Source organism: Mercenaria mercenaria, chromosome 17 (assembly GCF_021730395.1).
Source record: "Mercenaria mercenaria strain notata chromosome 17, MADL_Memer_1, whole genome shotgun sequence".
NCBI lineage: Eukaryota > Metazoa > Mollusca > Bivalvia > Venerida > Veneridae > Mercenaria > Mercenaria mercenaria.
Window position 1 is genome coordinate 27,139,977 of NC_069377.1, and position 19,923 is coordinate 27,159,899.

General features: G+C 34.8%; 1 protein-coding gene across 2 annotated transcripts; it reads right to left on the minus strand.

The window, feature by feature from the left end:
- Positions 1 to 657: 657 nt before the first annotated feature.
- Positions 658 to 6,750, minus strand: LOC128550161 (putative defense protein 1). 2 transcript variants are annotated; one of them, XM_053528617.1, is made up of 5 exons: positions 6,549 to 6,750; positions 3,515 to 3,719; positions 2,622 to 2,749; positions 1,834 to 1,925; positions 658 to 1,088 (listed from the first exon to the last, which is right to left on the minus strand). In XM_053528617.1, the coding sequence occupies exons 2-5, from the start codon at positions 3,702 to 3,704 to the stop codon at positions 785 to 787; spliced, it is 714 nt and encodes a 237-aa protein (XP_053384592.1). In that variant the 5' UTR covers positions 3,705 to 3,719; positions 6,549 to 6,750; the 3' UTR covers positions 658 to 784. The 2 variants fall into 2 exon arrangements, with proteins under 2 accessions (XP_053384592.1, XP_053384593.1); XM_053528618.1 differs by lacking the exon at positions 6,549 to 6,750 and adding an exon at positions 5,385 to 5,494.
- Between the last annotated feature and the right edge of the window lie 13,173 nt (positions 6,751 to 19,923).

Sequence of the window (19,923 nt, forward strand, 5' to 3'; positions counted from 1 at the left end):
TCTAATTTTGCTACTGCTCACTGATACTGCTAACTTCCAACACCTCTGATTTAATTTTTTTACCCAGACAAATTACTACACTCTCTCTGCTGGGGTGATATTTTAAGTGGTAGGGGCCACTTTCGTATTGTGACCCGGAAACATTTTTTATGAAATATATAAAATAGGTAGATGTTTTCTTTTTTTCAGGAGAGTAGCACTACGATGACCCCGACATGATTCTACAGTGTAATATTATGGTTTAATATGAGGTACTCGTGGGACAACTTGCGGGCCAAAGTTACTCACTCGAATATGACGAGTTAACAAAAGAACAACAACAACAAAAACAGCAAAATATTGTTCTGTCACCCCTTGCAAAAAAAAACACTGTATATTCTTGCGCTGCATGCTGTTCTGTCGCTCCGTCACAACAACAGAGTGCTGAAATACAGATTTTTTTTCGTTCTGTCGTTTACGTACTGCACTGACTGACTTGGTTTACTAATTTTGGTAGTAAAGGCCGCCCATAGAAATAAGCTTCGTGGTAGAATGTGAAAAAAAGCAATGACAAGAATTATGATACCGTAGATACCCATGTATAATGCGCGCCCGTGTATAATGCGCATCCCCGATTTTGGCCCGAAATCCTGGGAAAAATGTAAAATGAACATACAGTATTGTCGAAATGTAAAAATCTTTAAATATTATTAATAAGAACAAAACACAATTCTTTGCTGCAAGTACATGTGAAGATACAGCTAGTTGTCTATAATAACCAACAATTTTAAGTTCACTTAATCATTTATGAATCTCTTGTTGTCAACTTGTAGACAAGAAATATACTGTAGACTATATAAAGCCATTTTTTGGAACTTGACGAAGCAGATTCTGAACCCGAATCGGTCCCTGACCCAGTATCTGAACCGGATCCGGTTTCTGATCCAGTCCCAGTGTCGCCACCTGATCCCGTCCCAGCGTCGCCATCTGATCCCGTCCCGGTACCGCTGCCTGACCCTGAACCGCCACATTGACCTCCGGCCTGGTATGCGATCATGTTTGAAGTTTCTTTGACCCAGAATGTATTCTTGTCCTTTACGATGGTACATCTAAAGTGTTAAACATAAAAATAAACGACAGGAAAAGTTGACAACTGTGTTTTGACAAGAAGAGTTTTATCTCCTTTTCGACAAGATATATTTCCTTTTCGACAAGATATATTTTCCTTTCGACAATATATATTTCCCTATCGACAAGGAGTATTTTCGTTTCGATAACGTATATTTTCTTTTTTCGGCAAAATATATTTCCTTTTCGGCGAAGTGTTATTTCCTTTTTTGGCAATGTGTAGTCAGGTACGTTTCTTCTTATTCTTATAATGGTATGATAATATTTCAGTTTCTTTGCAATTTTTCTATGGGCAGTTGGAAACTTGAAGAAATGTATGCCTCGAATATTTGATATTAGATATATGCTGAAGCTCTCCGGCGATAACCAATTACTAATTACGAGGTTTTCTTTTGTCTAAGTCGCACCTTGATTTGATTTCATAGTATTTGGTGAATTCCCATAATATTTGATTAATTCGCGTGGTATTTGGTAAATTCTCGAAGTATTTGATCCAATTTCCGTTCTATTTAGTTGATTTTCGTAGTATTTGGTTAATTCTCGTAGGATTTGGTTAATTCTCATATAATATAGTATTTGGTTCATTCTTGGGAATTTGACCGAAGCGGTTTTAGAAAGGTCGTGCGTACATTTCATTACGTTATCTGTTATGAAATAGTTAATTTATCAAGACATAATTTAGAATTAATATCAAAAACCAAGATACTCAAAGATAAATCAACTTACACAATGTAAACATTTTCTGTTGCTGCAGACGACTTCCAGACAAACGACAGCGTCTCTTTAATGCTGCCCTCCGTGTGCGTTAGTGCTGCATTCTGAAATATCAGTTTGTAAATTATAAACAGTGTACAGGTGAACTGACTATATTTTTTATGTCTTCATATATATTTTCATATGATACATAATTATTGTAAATATTGTTTAACATGTATAAACAAACTTCGCAAATATCTTTGTCATCTTTAGAACATATTTTATTGTTGATGAGGTACCTACTTACAAAGCAGCAGAAAAAAAATGAACTAAACCGTGATCACTTTATCACTTAATTATTAAACCTACACAGTTTAAATAACAACAATTAAAGTATATGATCTGTAAAAATAATTATTTACAAAACGTTCACATTTTCGCGTCCGCTCCTAACACATATCAGGTATTAGTGGCAAAATGCATCCTATACTGTTGTTATCACCATTTTGTATTGGCATTGGTATTAGGGCAACGTGAAAGGAAGTATTTTCCAAATCTGATCGGCTTATTTCTGCCATTTCGTTCTCTCGTGTAGATGTGTTGGCAGCCTTCAAACGCACCAACACATCAGACGAAATGGCAGAAATCAGCCACCATAGATTTTACTTGTGAACGTTTCCAATTCACAGTTTCTTGTGTGAAAAACTTCCTCAAATCTAATGATATGTTGCTAGCAAGCAAATACTGTTTAAATATGAGTAATTCATTACTTTCAGACTAAAGTCGTGAGCAGCACTGATAAATAAATCTCAACTTACTGTGCCACATTTGTTCTTTGTAGAAACACTTCCAGAAGCCACGAGAGAGCCGACTGTGTTGTACGCGTTTGGATTCGATCTTGCTTCACACAGAAATCCTTTAAATGAACTTGATCCATTAACTGTCACTGTGAAAAAACAACAACAATAAACTGAGTTGTTAAATTAATGAAAACAAAAGTGACTTTCATTGCTGCCGGGGTTTGTCTATTGGTTTTTTTTTGTTGTTGTTGTTGTTGTGTGTGTGTTTGGGGGGAGCGGGGGGGGATTAGAATATTTGTTTAAGGGAAGCACTGGTCTAGTGATCTGGGTGTCGACCGCTCAACCCGGTGGCCGTGAGTTTGAGCACTACTGGCGTCACGACAACACTTCGTATTTCTCATATGACACCGGTACTTGTTTTCCAGAAAGCGGACTCGAGAGATTGAAGCTTTGATCACAGTCAAACTAAAATAAATTAGTTTAAACTTAAATAATCATTATTTTAAATTAATTACATTCCGGAAGACACGTTGAAAAATTCAATATTTTGTTTAATAACTGCCACTACCCATAGGCGATAGTCACGATTTCTTTGAATAAAATACGTATAATGGCCAATAAAGACGCGACTTAAATAATTTTGTATGACTGAAAAGCAAACTTGATTTTTATAATACCTTTACAATGCCTTTAATCAGCTAAGGTTGTGGACCTGTAATGACGATCGGCAATTTCCGTGCAATTTCGTAGTCTCGTCTGTTATTTCGGCATTATTCGGCCGCAAATATAGCTCATACGAGCAAGGTTTTCCGTAACAACCAGAAATTGCCGAAATCACATACGGAGAATGGAAAGTACCGATTGTCATTACATACTAGGCTGACAAAGTTTCGTTATTTTTCAAATTATACCTATTATTTCGTCATTTGGGCATGTGTACTGTTCAGCCGACAAAAGTATGGTATATGGAGAGGCGACACTTTGCGCTGCCACACGGTGCCCGGGTACCATCTGATCACACTGGCCACCAGGCGCGCCTGAACTATACCCACGTACACCCACACACAGTGAAAGTAGTCCAGTGAACAAGTAGTGCCACATTTTTGTTATTTTAAGCTATAAAAGAAATTGTTTACACTAGTTCTAAGCTTTGAATTCAGTGTCTGGAAATTACTCTTACCTAAAGTTAACCCTGGAATCACACTGGCCATAGCTTTCGCAGAAGCGGCGTTTCCAACGCCGCGGCGGTGGAGGATTCGTCGCAGAAGCGGTGGATAAATATGGCCGGCTGACACATTACGGAAAGTTTTCTAATGAGTGTTCCTATATTTTTTCACGTTTGAATGAAAACGATCAGTGAGACAGGAGCCCACATGTGTACTCTTCCATCCACAAACACTTTTTCAGTGCAATTCTTTGTCATTAATGTGAACACTTCTGTACAGTTTGACGAGGGGCTGCCGTTTTTGTAGAATGTCCATCACAAATGGTAAAATCTTGTACAAAACGACCCTTGAGCACGTTTGCATCAAATCGTAAGTATGACACTGTCAAGCAACAATTATTTCTTAGTAATCGGTGAATTTTAATTACACGAATATAAAAAATCGACCAAAAATGATTCCAACGCAGTGTGCGGTGGGTAAAATTGCAACGCATTACGGTGTATCTTGTTTCTTTAATGTTCGTTATGGAGTTTTAATATAACTTAACAGCACTTTTCCCGGGATTTTGATTGGAATAGGTCCATGAAATCACTTTGACATTAGACAGCAATAGAAACTAAATGTTTAGTAATAATATACTATTGATTTTCACTTCCGTTCTGATGAATACATACACGAAAAGTAAGCCTTATGTTTTGAACCATGATAATGTTACTAAATCTACTTCCAAGAAATAACACCATGTTCTTTCGTACCAAATACACCTCAATTATGATTGTTTATATGAACGCATGAAAGATTTCTTTAACTCATTCTCTCTAAATATATACAAAATATCAACTGACAATATCGATTGTTTGATTAATTTCTGACCACATGCGACTTTTAACTCATATAAATCATTAATAACTCATATATTTAAGTCCATAACGAACATTAAAGAAACAAGATACACCGTAATGCCTTGCAATTTTACTCACCGCCACTGCGTTGGAATCATTTTTGGTCGATTACCTTGTATCCCTGCAATAAAATATCACCGATTACTTAGAAATAGTTGTTGCTTGACAGTGTCATACTTACGATTTGATGCAAACTTGCTCAGGGGTCGTTTTGTATAAGATTTTAAAATTTGTGCTGGAAATTCTACAAAAATGGCAGTCCCTCGTCAAACTCTACAGAAGTGTTTACATCAATGACAAAGAATTGCACGGAACAAGTGTTTGTGGATGGAAGAATATATATGTGGGCTCCTGTCTCACTGGTCGTTTTCACTCAAACGTGAAAAAATATGGGAACACACATTAGAAAACTTTCCGTAATGTAGTCAGCCGGCCATATTTATCCACCGCTTCTGCGACGAATCCTCCACCGCCGCGGCGTTGGAACCACCGCCTCTGCGAAAGCTATGGCCAGTGTGGGAATGTAAGTTTTTAAATGTTATAAAATTAGATCTTCATAAACGCTATCAATTATTAATATATAATCATAATGTATGTAAGTGTTATTCTCGCGTATGTCCGTATTAAACCATGCACATAAACAAAATATACACTGGCAAAGTTTTGAAAAACAAACACAAGAAAAGCCTTATGCTAAATAAATTCAAATTTACGCTGCTTAAACTTTAAATGTACAATAACAAATGCGACAAAGATGTTCAGGTACTTAAAAGAGCATCTCTCATTAACGTGACAAATCCAGTCACGGACAATCCGGATAACGCTCCCCTGAATAAATTAAAGAGGTTTGAGTCATATATTACATATGTTTTGGTAGTGGAAAACACGCTAACTATATGTCATCCGCATTTTATTACGTTTTTACCTGTGTTTATACCTAAATCCAACTGTAATTAAAATTACTCAAAGCACGAATATTTCTCTAGATAACATGTGAAAATGTGAAAGATTATAATTGGGTCATCTAATAGAATATTAGAAAAATGTAATAACACGCATCCCTCTCTGAAAAAAAAATCATTAAACAATGTTTTGGGGTTTAGCACCGTCACCACTCCCCCATGCACCCCCCCCCCTCCCCCGTCAACAATATATGACAGTTATATCAGTTATATAACGGCGTGCAATTCGCCTAAGTACTGTAAATTACAATATTTCTATGTTTTCGGTGAAACATGCCCTTTTATTCGAAGTATATTTGCTCGCTACCACTACCAGTAAATGTGGATTGTAGTACATTTAACTGAAGTATTAACAGCAGTGATTTTAGTAGTGCACTAAGAAAACCTTATGTCAAAATTTCACTTGTATCAAAATTAAATGCTTTCCAAATTTAATTTCAAGGATTTGACCACTCCGCTGCGCATGTCACAATAATCAGTGCCATGTATTTTATCATAACAATACTATGTGTATTAACTACGAAACTTATTTAATTGCAATATGAACTTCAACAAGTAATTCAAAATGCAGTGATTTAAGTTGCGCACTGAGAAAATAAATAGCAAAATTTCACTCGTATTTAAAATCTAATATTAGAGAAATTGGACCACTTAGCTACGGATGTCACAATAGGTACTATTCCCACTAATTGCGATATATCTCAATTAATTATCTAGGAAAAGTATGATACCATGCATAATTTACAACTTGTTAACGCTGTTACATTCGTGACAATTAAAATAAAAAGATATTACATTCATGACAATTAAAATAAAAAGATGGTATTCTAATGATATCAATTAATAATTATGATTTATGTCATAATGACGGTTACATAATAAAAGTATTTTTAATAGAAATAAATTCATTCTTACCTTTCTAGATATGCACTCCAATTGTCAATCTTTCAATGACCAGGTCAACACTTCACTAGTATAGTGGGCGGTTTATTCATATAAACGTTATAAGATGCTCTTATAAATGACAACAGTAATATAACTAATTATTCGAGATGATGTACTAAAGTAGCAACATGAATATTGATGGATCGCTCTCGGCAAATGTAAAAACAGTTATTGCTATGGCTCATGTAGCCCGATGCAAAAGTGTTCGCCTATGCGGTTTCGCGGTTTTAAATGTCACTTGAAAAAATACTCATGGTGTTTTAAATCCGTTTTCTTATTTCTATATGAAATCGTTAGTTTTGACAAATATAAATTAACAATGTTTTGACTAATAGTCATGAAACTGAAAAAAAAATATTGCGCATGTTTTAATATCCGCATAGCGTACAAGTGAAACACGCCCTGTAACGACAACTCTTTCTCATGACAAAAGGTGCAAAATACATCCTCTGTGTCATTGCTGTTTTCAGAAGGCAGCGCTGAACAAGGCAACTCCATATGATAATACCGAGGTCGCTTCAAATGATACAAGTAATACAAATCTACAGAGGCCCCTCCAAGCGTTGCACATTAATTCTACATAAGAATGACAAAGTAACAACTGCTTGGCACCAAAAAAATAACTTCTTTGCTTTTACGTATATGTGCACTTAATATGTTCTTGAAACTATCAGTAATATGAATCTAGTTGCCGTTGATCCTGATCAGAAATAGTGTTTAAGAAAATTTAGTCTGAATTAAATTAGTGTTTTTAACATGTAAGATACGTTACTGAACTACTTGGGTATGTTTTATGTACATATAAAAGGAATGGTACCTATTTACAGAGTACTATATCTTATCATTCATAATGGTATAATATTTTCTTTACCCATAGGTGCTAATTTAAACTTTGCTTTTACTGAAAAAAGCTTTACAGACGTTTCTTGTAGATATTATTTCAAACAGTAAACATATCTACGATTAAATTTATTACTGACTTAACAGTTCAGCATAAGCTAAATTTCTGACATCAACTGAACTTTAAACACCAAAATTATGTCATAATAAAACCAGTAGGCAACAGTTTATTGATAATTTTAACACAAATAAGCTCAACTGGAACAAGAATTAATTCTAAACTAAAGATACCAAATGTAACGTATCTTGTCTTGTATTCAAACATTCTACTGAGAAGTCAAAAACAGTTAAATCTCAACACCTTATAAACTACAAAGCAGATGTTATATACCGGAACCCTAATTACTTATATATACTCAGATCGCAGATATACTGGAACACAGAGAAACTCATTGGTAACGTATCTTGCATACGCTAGTTGTGGTCAGCAACTTGTTTACAATAACATTATTTTTTTAATTTTGTCTAGGAGAAATGAAATCTCAAAATTTTCAGCTGGCTTGTGTTCGTTTGCGGTGACTAGAATATCAGCAAAGGAAACCCAAAATTCGTCTACAAAGTTTGTACAAAACACCATCTCATGATTTAGTTTCATAAAACTAATGTGTGCCTCCTCTTTATCGGTATCCATCACTTTGGCCAAGTATCACTTCCCGTTGTAAGCTGCGGCCCCAAATGACTCAACATCGCGATTTTATTGAAAACACAGACAAAGACAAATTGATGTGTGTCAGTTTGTGAAGACATGATTATTGAGCAGTAAATAATACAGATCCGGATCAGCTGCCACTTTTTTTAGGTCTATACAGTTTGCAGCATAATAATTGTGGTTTTTAACAAGTACTTTCGTGACTTTTGACACTTTTTGTTTCAGAGAATTGATTGAGTAAGAAGAGGTATATCATAAAAAATAAAAACAGTTATTCTTACCAAATATAAAATACTTCGAGTCTTGGTGCCTAAATCTGATTTCAGTATGTTTGCAATTGTTTCTATGGTCATTTACAACTAAAAAGGGATATACCTTTCTCGGAAGTATCACCTTCACGTTTGTTACCGTAGATCCGGTGAACCTTTCACGCATAACAATAATTATCATTATCTTTAATATTTATCATCAGTATTAATCATTATTATAAAAATACAAATCATAATAATAGTATTAATTATGAATTATTATTATTATTACAATTATTATTATTATTAGATCTATATTACGAATATAGTAAGTATTATTATAATGATGATGATGATGATGATGATGATGATGATGATTATAATTATCATTATACATGTTGTATCTGTATTGTTGCTATCGTGTTGTTGTTTGTCCAGTGCGCAAAAATGTAAAATATATATAAAGATAGGATTGTATGATTTCAGTCGTTCTATCAGCAAGATACGTTACCACTACACATATAGTCCAATTGACCTTACGCCAGATAGCCTGTAGCCACGCCTACCAGTTTTCAGGGGGAACAATTTATGCTAGGCCCGACAAACAAAGGAATTAAATGGCGACGGCAGAAATATTTTGCCGGACATTCTAGTTGATTTCGGCGTACGCTACCTCAATTCACACGTATTTCTAAAGTGAAAAGACAAAACACAATCATTAATAAGTGGATGTTCTGTAGCGAAACATAAATTCTACAAAAAACAACGATACGTTGTTGTTAAAAGCCGGGAACTGCATCCGAGTATGAGGAAAACTAAACAAGGCAGGGGGCCGAGCGGAAAACACGTAAAAAAGACGGAAATCTCTGAAACCATTATAGCTGATTTTGTGAGGTTTTTTTTTTTAATTGTCCGTTTCTTTTTCGTTATAGAAACGTCAAATTTCGATCTCCCGGAAATCATGTAGGGTATGACTATATTAAGCAGACTAGAACATTGATTTTTATTAATTAAGGTTGAAATTAGACTGTGGATTCTAATTCCTATTTCAAAATAATTAGATAAATTAAATAAGGTAATTTACATGTAAAAATTGTCACTTGTGTCATTTAAGAAACGTCGGATTTCGAAATACAGGAACTCATTTAAGATGCTCATATCATTGTTCAACATTATTCAGATATACATAGCATTTAATGTCTAATACTTAGACATGATGTGTTTTAAGTATAAGTAAAGAAAGTTCTCTTATTAGAATTAAAACGTGTAAATGATAAATAAATAAGATATAGTCCAAGGCGATGATATAGTCCATACTCATATTCCAAGACATATACCGGCGCATCGCAGCTTAAAACAATGTTTGAGCCTACCAAATTTCTTTATAAAGTATACAGAATGAATGTATAATTTTTTGTTTAAGAACATATCTTCTTTATACGAAATATGCTATTTTTCTGGAATTTTAGACAAAGTTTACGCTGTCTATTAAAATGAAATTTAGAACGAAAGCACACACCGAGTGCTAAGTCAAAACTTTGAGCGCCTGGAAAATTGTTGATTAGACTCATTAAAAATAATCTTATATTAATCATAGTTTTTTATCATGTTTATTATTTGTTGTATTATCACCCAGGCATGACTTAACATACACCAGTGGGAGATTGATGTAAACCTTAAAAATGCATAAATCATGTTTCCGGTACATTAAGGCATAATATTTACACGTTACCATTCAAATAATATAGAACATCAAATACTTGTGTTTTATCAGTACATACCAGTTACTCTGGTAACTGATGGAATATTTTTACTATTGAATAAAGAATACTAGGCACTTTTGTTAAATAAGAAAGTTAATTTTCATAGAATTTTACACTGATCAATTTAAATGAAATAATTAAAACGTTATAACACAATGAGTGCTAAGTCGAATTGCTTTGCTTTTAAACACTCTTATAAGATTTTAAGATCAACTATTCTTGAGGACGTCCACAGAGCCTGATACATCGCTGACAATATTCGAGGTCTGAGAGTGGATTTGGAAAAGGGAAGCGCTCTAGTATTACAATCTCTTCCCTGTGTCTGATGTAAAGGTGTCGTAACGTCACCTTTTACCATTTTGGACGATTTTTCGGTGATATTTATATTCTTTGACTCGCGAGTCCGGCACTAAGTTTGACGGACAAAATGGCGGCTAACAACAAGGCTTATCAGTTCTGTTATCTGATTGGTCAGTTGGAACCTGTCAATCAACACTGGCGTAAGGTCAATTGTTAGCATTGGGTAAAAAATCAAACACATTAACTAGAAATACATGCTCATTGTGCTAGTGCAAATACACATCTGCGACATGTTCCTCTTATATGAGGAAAAATGGTAGACATTTCTTCAAAACATCAGCTGTTCATTTAAGAACTGACTATATCTACATGATGCATGAAATGCCTATGTTAAAATGGACGCGATACTTGGACAAACCATTTTGTTTAAAATAAGTTGTGCGTAAGATACCTCAACCATTGTTAAAGAATAGTTTTCCTGCCATGGAAATGTTATTTTTACGATTTAACTATGATGTAAGGACAATATTTCGAAACAGCAAGATACGTTACTGTCTGTGTAAGAAACGTTACCATAACTGCACATCCAAATGGCACAGGCATTTCATTTAGATTTCTGAAATTGTTGTTTGTCGTAGTAAAACAGTTTCATAAAGACATAAACAGCAGTTGGTGTAATAAAATCTGCAAAATAATATCATTATTTAGATATAAAATTGACTTTCCCCGATTTCAGATGATGCAGAGAGCAGTATACAGACACAAAACAATGGTAAAATGGCTTCCAAAATTACAAAGTTATTGACACACTGAATCATGTTTTTAGTACTATCAGAAATCGATGCGATTACATCATAAACATATTGTTGTGTCTAAGTGCTTGCTAGACTGTATCGTATCTTGCAGTAACGTATCTTGCAAGATTAAAGCACAATAGATCGTTCTTAATTATATTTTTGTACTGAGATTTCCATGTAACGTATCTTGCAGCCATTTTGGAGACAACGTGTTTACGATTTTATTAAACTAGATATACATGAAGTATTTCTCTGGTGATGTTTTTATTCCTACTCTGACAATGCTAAATACAAAAAAACACTAAATAGCACCGGAAATAAGTTTTCCCTGTTATTTACACACAGACAAATTGAATACTTTGAAGTGGCGACATGAACATTTTTATTATTTTGTTTTGATAAATGGAATATCTCACCTAATATTGACATCAAAAGTACAAAGTAAGTGTTTGTCTGCTTAGATGTATTGTAGTTTAGCATAACAAAACCCAATAGACCAAAATATACCAGTCAGATTATCCTATACTTGTCTGAGACACAAAATAAGGGCAAATTTACATTCTTATTTAGAATCAATGTGCAGTGTTCCTTCCTCCTGATAATGCTGAAACATATCGTTCCATTTCTGATATCGTTCCTTCCTTATGATATTAGTGTCGTGACATCGTTCTTTTTCTGCCATCTTTCCTTCCTTGTTATTGTTATATGACATCGTTCATTATCTGACACCGATCCTTCCTTATGATAATTATTTTACAGTATTCCTTTTCTGACATCGTTTCATCCATACGATAATGCTGTAGCATCGTTCCTTCTTTATGGGATATCAATCCTTTTGTGACATCGTTCTTTTTTATGACATCGTTCCTTCCCCATGATAATTATGTGACATCGTGCATTTACTGACATCGTTCCTTCTTCGTGATAGTTACGTGACATCGTTCCTTTTCTGACATCGTGTGATAACATCGTTCCCTTTCTGACATCGTTCCTTTTCCATGGTAATTATGTGATATCGTTCATTTTCTGAAATCGTTCCTTCTTCATGATAGTTACGTGACATCGCTCCTTTCCTGACGTCGTTCTCTCCTAATGATGATATTGCGGCATCGTTCCTTTTCTAACATCGTTCTTTCGTTATGATAATTATGTGACATTAATCGTTTTTGTTCCTTATGATAATTATGTGACATTATTCCTTTTCTGACATCGTCCCTTCCTAATGATAATGTTGTGGCATCGTTTCCTTTCTGACATCGTTCTTTCCTTATAATAATTGCATGTGACATCTTTCCTTTTCTGACACCATTCCTTCCTTATGATAATGTTGTGACATCGTTCCTTCCTCATAATGATTATGTGACATCGTTCTTTTCTGACATCGTTCCTTTTCAGACATCATTCCTTCCTGAAAATTATGTGACATCGCTCCTTTTCTGACATCGTTCCTTCCTTATGATTATGTTGCAGCATCATTCTTTTTCTGACATCGTTCCTCCCTTATGATAATGTTGTGGCATCGTTCCTTTTCTGGCATGATAATGTTGTGACATCGTTCCTTTTCTGATATCGTTCCTTCTTTATGATTATGTTGTAGCATAGTTCCTTTTCTGACATCGTTCCTCCCTTATGATAATGTTGTGACATCGTTCCTTTTCTGACATCGTTCCTTCCTCGTGATAATGTTGTGGCATTGTTTCTTTTGTAATATCGTTCCTTCGTTATGATAATATTACATGCCTGCGTTCTGACAATTATGCTGTGACATGGTTCCTTTATATAATGATACTTATTGTATCACAAAACTGTAATATGAAACTCTCTGCATGACCGTCGATGCGATGATGCGATTCCCTCCACATGAAGCTGGGACACGGTTCTTTTATCATGATAATGCTCAGGCATTAGAAATATTCTTATCTTGATGCTTAAACATCGTTCCCTCCGAATGAAGCCGCTTTGACATGTTTCCATACATAATATGATGTTGTGACAAGATTTCATGAGTATAATACTATAAGTAGCTTTAATATTCTTTATTTTATAAAAGTATAGTTTTATAGGCTTACTGGACAATATTGTGCATGGAAAATAGGACATCTGGTAGTCGTAGCTTCTTTTCCGTCTAAACTGACGATCGCACGTATTGACATGCTGCCGTCTGACTGTGTCATGGTACTATGAATATTCACATTTCATATTTGTAGAGTGGCAGTGGCCTCCGTGGCCGGGTGGTCAAGGTCGCTAACTTTGAAACTCTTTTTCCTCACTGATGTGCGCTTTAGCCTCGCTTATTGTCATGTAAGGAAGCCAAACAGTTGGCTTGTACGGAAGGCCGGTGGTTGCCAGCCCGTGATTAAATAACGCACAAAGGGTCACATTGGGTCTTCCTCCACTATCAAAAGCTGGAATATCCCCATATGACCTATAATTGTTTTAGTTTGACGTTAAACCGAGCACAAAAATAGAAACGATATAGAAATTAGTGTATTCAGACCTTTAAACTGAGAACCGTGATTTAGTGATTTTTGATCTACAATAAGCGACGACAACGACCAAAGTTCAGTGTTCGTCTTCCTATTAAAAGAACACATAAACCTGTGACGTTTATCACACTTGCATCTCCCATTGATGTTTCATTCATAGAATAAAAACAAAACAGTTATTTCATTGAAAAATGTTGCTTTCCTGAGAAAATTTTAGTCTTATACAAGGTAATTTGGAATTCGCCGAGAAAATTACTCTATTTCAATGCTTTAGATTATGGCATTATGCGTAAAATCTTAGTAACGTCGAATAATTTTGTGACTCGGTGAATGATAATTTTCGCTTTGTTCTCTTGTCATAGAGGAAAATAAATCATCGTGGCTAGCTCTGTCCGATGTTCTAGCAAATATTCATCATACAAAAATCTGCAATCATTTGAACACTTACGTTTGTGTAGTGTGACAATGAATAATATAGTTGGAATTCCAGTTGGCTTGTCTCAAGTCAAATTCTTGAGCATGCCCTTTATGTTTGTTTTAGTCCAATAGTGATTACCTGTGTACCAAGCCTACCTGCCCTGCACCAAGTTTTACAGCTTGGAGATACATTGATTGGGGTAGGAGTTCTAGACAAATGAGTTGGACAGACCAGTGTGAAATATCTATCTATCTGTGTTTACTGCCTCCCGCCTCTTGCGAGTATTATAGGCAGGGTGTGTGACTTATTGTCCTTTATATTTCTGGGAACTTTTGTCTGTCGGCATGGAGATAATTGTGCCGATTATTTTTCTTATATTTGATGATGGTTGTGCTGATTAGTATCCTTATCCGCTTGATGGTTTTTTTGTTTCTATATTTTGGCATCGATGTTTAAGATGTTAAATCAATATTTAGATATTAATTAGATATCAAAACAACACTGCAACAGATTACTGATAATAATATTATCATACCATTTAGTGATGGGCCGATTAGCGGATATAATCGATTGACGGCTAGAAAAGTCCAACCGATTCTGATAATCGATTATGTTTTCTCAGAGTCGATAGCGGGTACGAATCTACATGGGTATGAACTAAGGTTTCCGAAGGGAAATACGGTGCTTGAGAATTTATGTTTACCTTAGAAATATCCGAAATATGGACTACCTGCATGCATTACGGATAAAACAGAAGTATGCCGACAATCAAACGTTAGTATTTCGTTTCAGTTATCCAATGAAAATGGATTTAACATCTTACAGTTAGGATCAGCTGTTAACATGGCGGCGTCCATTGCGTCAATAAAAGTGGGGCCAAAAAAATTAGCGAAACTTTGATAAATTTTCGTATTTTACAACGGTTTGCCCGAGGGAATTTATCTGTTGAAACTGGACACTAATGCCGTCAAATTTCCGTGTCCATGACGTAATTTCAGTGGAAAGAAGTTTGGTGTTTTTTATGCAGTTGCAGTTGTCATCGAGTTGTCATGACTTTTTTCTGCCAAAATTCCGTTTACCCAGTATCGCTGACCAGTGTACATATGGAAACAGATTAAACTCTGATTTTTATCTGATCATTTTTTACCTAGCTTCATGACATTGTTATATGCCATAGCAACAAGTAGTTGGAACATGGTGCTACTCAGTAGTGTCAGGCTATGGTAACCATTGTATGAAAATATTAATATTACCGAAAAATAACTGAATTCATTTAATGATTTTCTACAATCACTATTTTTGTCAGCCAGAGAAAGACTGAAATATCTGTACTTCCTTGCTGTATGCTAGATATGTTACAGGTACAGATATACCAGTCAACTGTCTCAAATGACAGCTATGAGTCTATGATACATGTATGTAAACCAGATTGCAATTTATTATTGTTTCCCTGTCTGCAACTAATTAGTCATTACTAAACAAGTTTCTGTTTACCATGAACCAGCTTTAAAACATCTGATTAATGGTAGTTCTTTATTTTTCAAAAGAGCATATGAATTTTAAGTAAAACAGTTACTTTAAAGACATGACTATCTGAATAAACAAGTAAGAAAATAAATAACATTCAACCGATTATTTTTCCGATACATCGCATCGGTTTGCTAACGGATTCCAACCGATAATCGGTTGGAGTTTTCCAACCGATGTCCCATCACTAATACCATTTTGTGCCACCCCATGAGTGGTGGGGGCATATAGATTTGGTCTTGTCTGTCCGTCCGAAGTTGGTGACGCGCCTAGCTCGAAAAGTATTTGATATAAATTGATGAAACCTTGCATGAGTCTTTATCATGATATGAACTTGCACACCTCCTATTTTTCATCTGGCTCCGCCACCTATTTTTATAGTTATGGCCCCTGAAATAGTCAAAAATGCACATTTTCACCTTGTGACATGTCTAGCTCAAACAGTATTTGATATAGATTCATGAAACCTTGCATGAGTCTTAATCATGATATGAACATGCGCACCTCCTATTTTTCATTGGGTCCGCATCCTATTTTCAGAGTTATGGCCCCTGAAATAGTCAAAAATGCACATTTTCAACTTGTGATGTGACTAGTTCAAAAAGTATTTCATATAAATTTATTAAACCTTGCACGTGTCTTTATCATAATACTAACTTGCACAATACTTCCGATATTTTCATGATTACTGACAGAAGATGGTTCAGCTAATCAAAATGATGAAATATGGTGGTTTAATAGTTATCAAGAGATACACAATGCGTAAAATAACTTCCTGCAGGATGAGAAGAGCATGAAGAAGAGATTTGAAATTCAAAACGATGGATTTCTATAGCTTGCTATGTGTTTTGGGGTTTATCCATTTTTTCATATAGGGGTAAGGAGTTATTTCTATATAAGGGTAATTCATTTTAGCTTTTCGTGCTGAATTTAATTGACAATATATCTATTTTTACCCGTTTAAGGCTGTCAATTCCTTCATGGTACATTTGTAAGTTTGCTCTACTCGGCTCTATCACCAACCAATCACTCGGAAATCTTAAGGTGTTGTAACAGGAAAACAAACATGTTTTGTCCCTATATTCACAGTCATGAAGATCATGCTAATAACATTCGAAATACTATCAAATTCACTGACAATTATCAAGCCCTTTTGAAGTTATTGAAAACACTTGAAGAGCAATTATCAGTTCTTATAATAACCTAATGTTAATGTGTAAAGATGTATTTTTTAGCTGATTCGAAAATGTCAAAAGTACAATTTTCATACCAGTGAAATGAAAAAAACACAACCCCCCCCCCCCCCCCCCCCCCCACACACACACACACACACACACGCACACAAACACACACATAACATTTGCGGTTATATTTACATTTTGATATCGCTTGATTTTTATACATAAGTATTATTACTAAACGCCCACACATTGCTACAGCACATGCGTTAACCACTGGAATAGAGTTTTGATTGACAGCATAGACCATTTTAGATAATGCGTGAGAGACTTTGCACATTTCATATTATCTCACAAACAGACTTAATCAAATTGAGTTTGTTACTTTTACGTCCTTGAGTTCTATGCTTCGAAGGAATCTTTATACCTGTCAACACTTAATACAGTCAAACTTCGTTATAGCTTGACGGGACAAGCAAAATGTGTAAGAGATATCAGTAGTACAAGCCAACGTGAATTTTACATTATACATACCTCATATAGACCTGACGCTGAGTTCGAGCCAAAAGAAGTTATTGGATAATCCGAATTTGAGCAAAGGAAGTTTGACTGTACTAGTCTTTATAAAATACGCGCATTTTCTTTCTACCTGTACTGTTCATACAGACAATTATACAGGTAACCAAACATCCTTTTTGGAAATTGTTAGCCTGAAAACGGAAACTTCAGAAACATTAGAAACATTAACTTCCATAAATGAACAAAATATCAGAGCGTACGAAAAGTTAAGCTCATTCTATAGAAATAGCTTTAGTCTTTTCGAATTTTGCAAGTCTCAAATGCAATAAATCTATCTGAAGTAATTTATTTTACTTCCCAGATTCATGATTATCACAGAAGAATTACAAGTTTGTATTAAAACGTAGCAAAAATGGCGAAAATCTAAAGATGTTTAACAAAATATGCACTTATTGACCTTTGACCTTGTGCTGTGACCTTGCTATGACCCTTAGAAGGCGGCATCCCCCTGAAAAGTTTCCAGTTTTTTTAAAGTTAGAAATGAACATGGCTGTCGGGCATTAACAAAAAATGCCATCAAAGGCAATTTCTAGGCCTCTTTTTTGAATATATTGATAGACTATTAACGTTTTTCAATATGCGACACATTTATTCATGTCATTAATTAAATTATTTCATTATTTGATCAGTCAATGCTACAAACTGATGTAATTCTTACAAGCTGTATAGTACACAATGGTATTCGTTATTAAATAAAGAAGCCATACGATCATTTAAAGCATGTTAATTCTATATTCATTGAGATTTATATTTTGAAAACAAGAAAGTTAAGAAATACATGCCTATACATCGTTACGGAATTTTCTGCCCATTGCGATATTAAAACACTCATGCACACGCACACACGCACTCACAGACATTATTCCGAAATATATACATAACAAGTTGGAAAAAATATGTAGAAACACTTTCTTCCAAATGTATGCTGTACCCATGAAAAAATACATATTTATATCTATAAAAATTGATAATTTATGTATCAGAGCCAGAACATCAACTTATGTTAATGAGGCGTTATTGTTATATAGCTCCTCTTGTTACGGGCTAAACTATTTTTTTTTCTAATTGTGGTAACCCAACCAATATCATTTTCATAACAATCTTTCTTCGTTTCAGTTGGTTCACGCACCATCTGCAACATTAAATAAGGCTAGAAACATGAATAACGCATTCAAAATTACTTCTGATATTCTTAAGAAGAAAAACAAAAAATCCATTCACGGATTATCTAGTATTTAAATTCTTACATAAAATCTGTTGAGTGTGGATGAAACTAATAATGATAATGCATTCGACATTACTTCTGACATTCTTAGGAGAAAAGCAAAAATTCAGTTCACGAATATTTAGCATTAAAATTCTTATACAAAATATGTAGAATGTGGCCGAAATTTAGAGTTCGCCGTTTACATGTATATGTTTTATTTGCCTTAAAGAATTTCGTTTTCTCCAGTGCAACATCAAATGAAAAGCCTGTGACACCTGTCTGAGAACCAATTAAAAAATAACTGTAATTTCTTGAAATGATTCACTTGATATGATAAATGCACATGCTACATGGGTTTCGCAATTATTTATTACATGTGGTCACTTCTGTTTATACGTCATGTTTACATTTTATATGTAAAACATCTCTTTTTTCACACATGGCCGTGTCGAGAACGTAAGAGAATGCTGTTTTTAGCCCACCATCATCAGATGGTTGGCTACTCAAATCACTCTGCGTCCGTTGTCCGTCGTCCTTACGTCTGTCCTTCCTTCCGTCCGTTGACAATTTCTCGTTATCGCATCTCCTCAGAAACTACTGGGGGATTTTGATTAAACTTTGTCAGAATGATGTATTGGTACCCTAGTTGTGTCCCCCTGAAAAATCAGACTGGTTCAACAATTTTTGAGTGGGTTATGGCCCTTTGTTTTTTTTTTATAATTTACATAGATTTATATAGGGAAAAACTTTGAAAATCTTCTTTTCCAAAACCACAGGGCCTAGGGATTTGATAGTTGGTATGTAGCTTCATCTAGTGGTCTTCTACTAAGATTGTTCAAATTATTTCCCTAGGGTCAAATATGGACCCGCCCTGTGGGTCACATGGTTTACATACCGCAAAGCCTAGGGCTTTGATATTTGTAATTTAGCATCATCTAGTGGTTCTCTACCAAGTTTGTTCAAATTATTCCCCTAGGGTCAAATATCCCCAGGGATCACATGGTTTATATAGACTTATATAGGGAAAAACTTTAAAAATCTTCTTGTCCATTCAAATTCAAATTTGTGTAGCTACAGCCATAGGTTTGTGTACCGAATTAAACTTTGACCTTGACATTGACCTAGTGACCTGCTTTCACATTTCTCAAGCTACAGCCTTCAAATTTGGACCACATGCATAATTTTGTGTACCGAAATGAACGTTGACCTTGAGATTGACCTAGTGACCTACTTTTAGATTTCTCAGGCTACAGTCTTCAAATTTTTAGTTTTGTGCTCTAAATTGAAATTTGA

Bases quoted from the DNA above. Each gene is read 5' to 3' on its own strand.
- LOC128550161 (XM_053528617.1), bottom strand. From the start codon at position 3,704: ATGTGGCACTACTTGTTCACTGGACTACTTTCACTGTGTGTGGGTGTA. The intron at 2,750-3,514 runs GTATAATTTGAA...GTTTTTTCACAG, and splicing joins CCCAAATGACGAAATAATAG to TGACAGTTAATGGATCAAGT. The intron at 1,926-2,621 runs GTAAGTTGAGAT...CTGATATTTCAG, and splicing joins CAAAGAACAAATGTGGCACA to AATGCAGCACTAACGCACAC.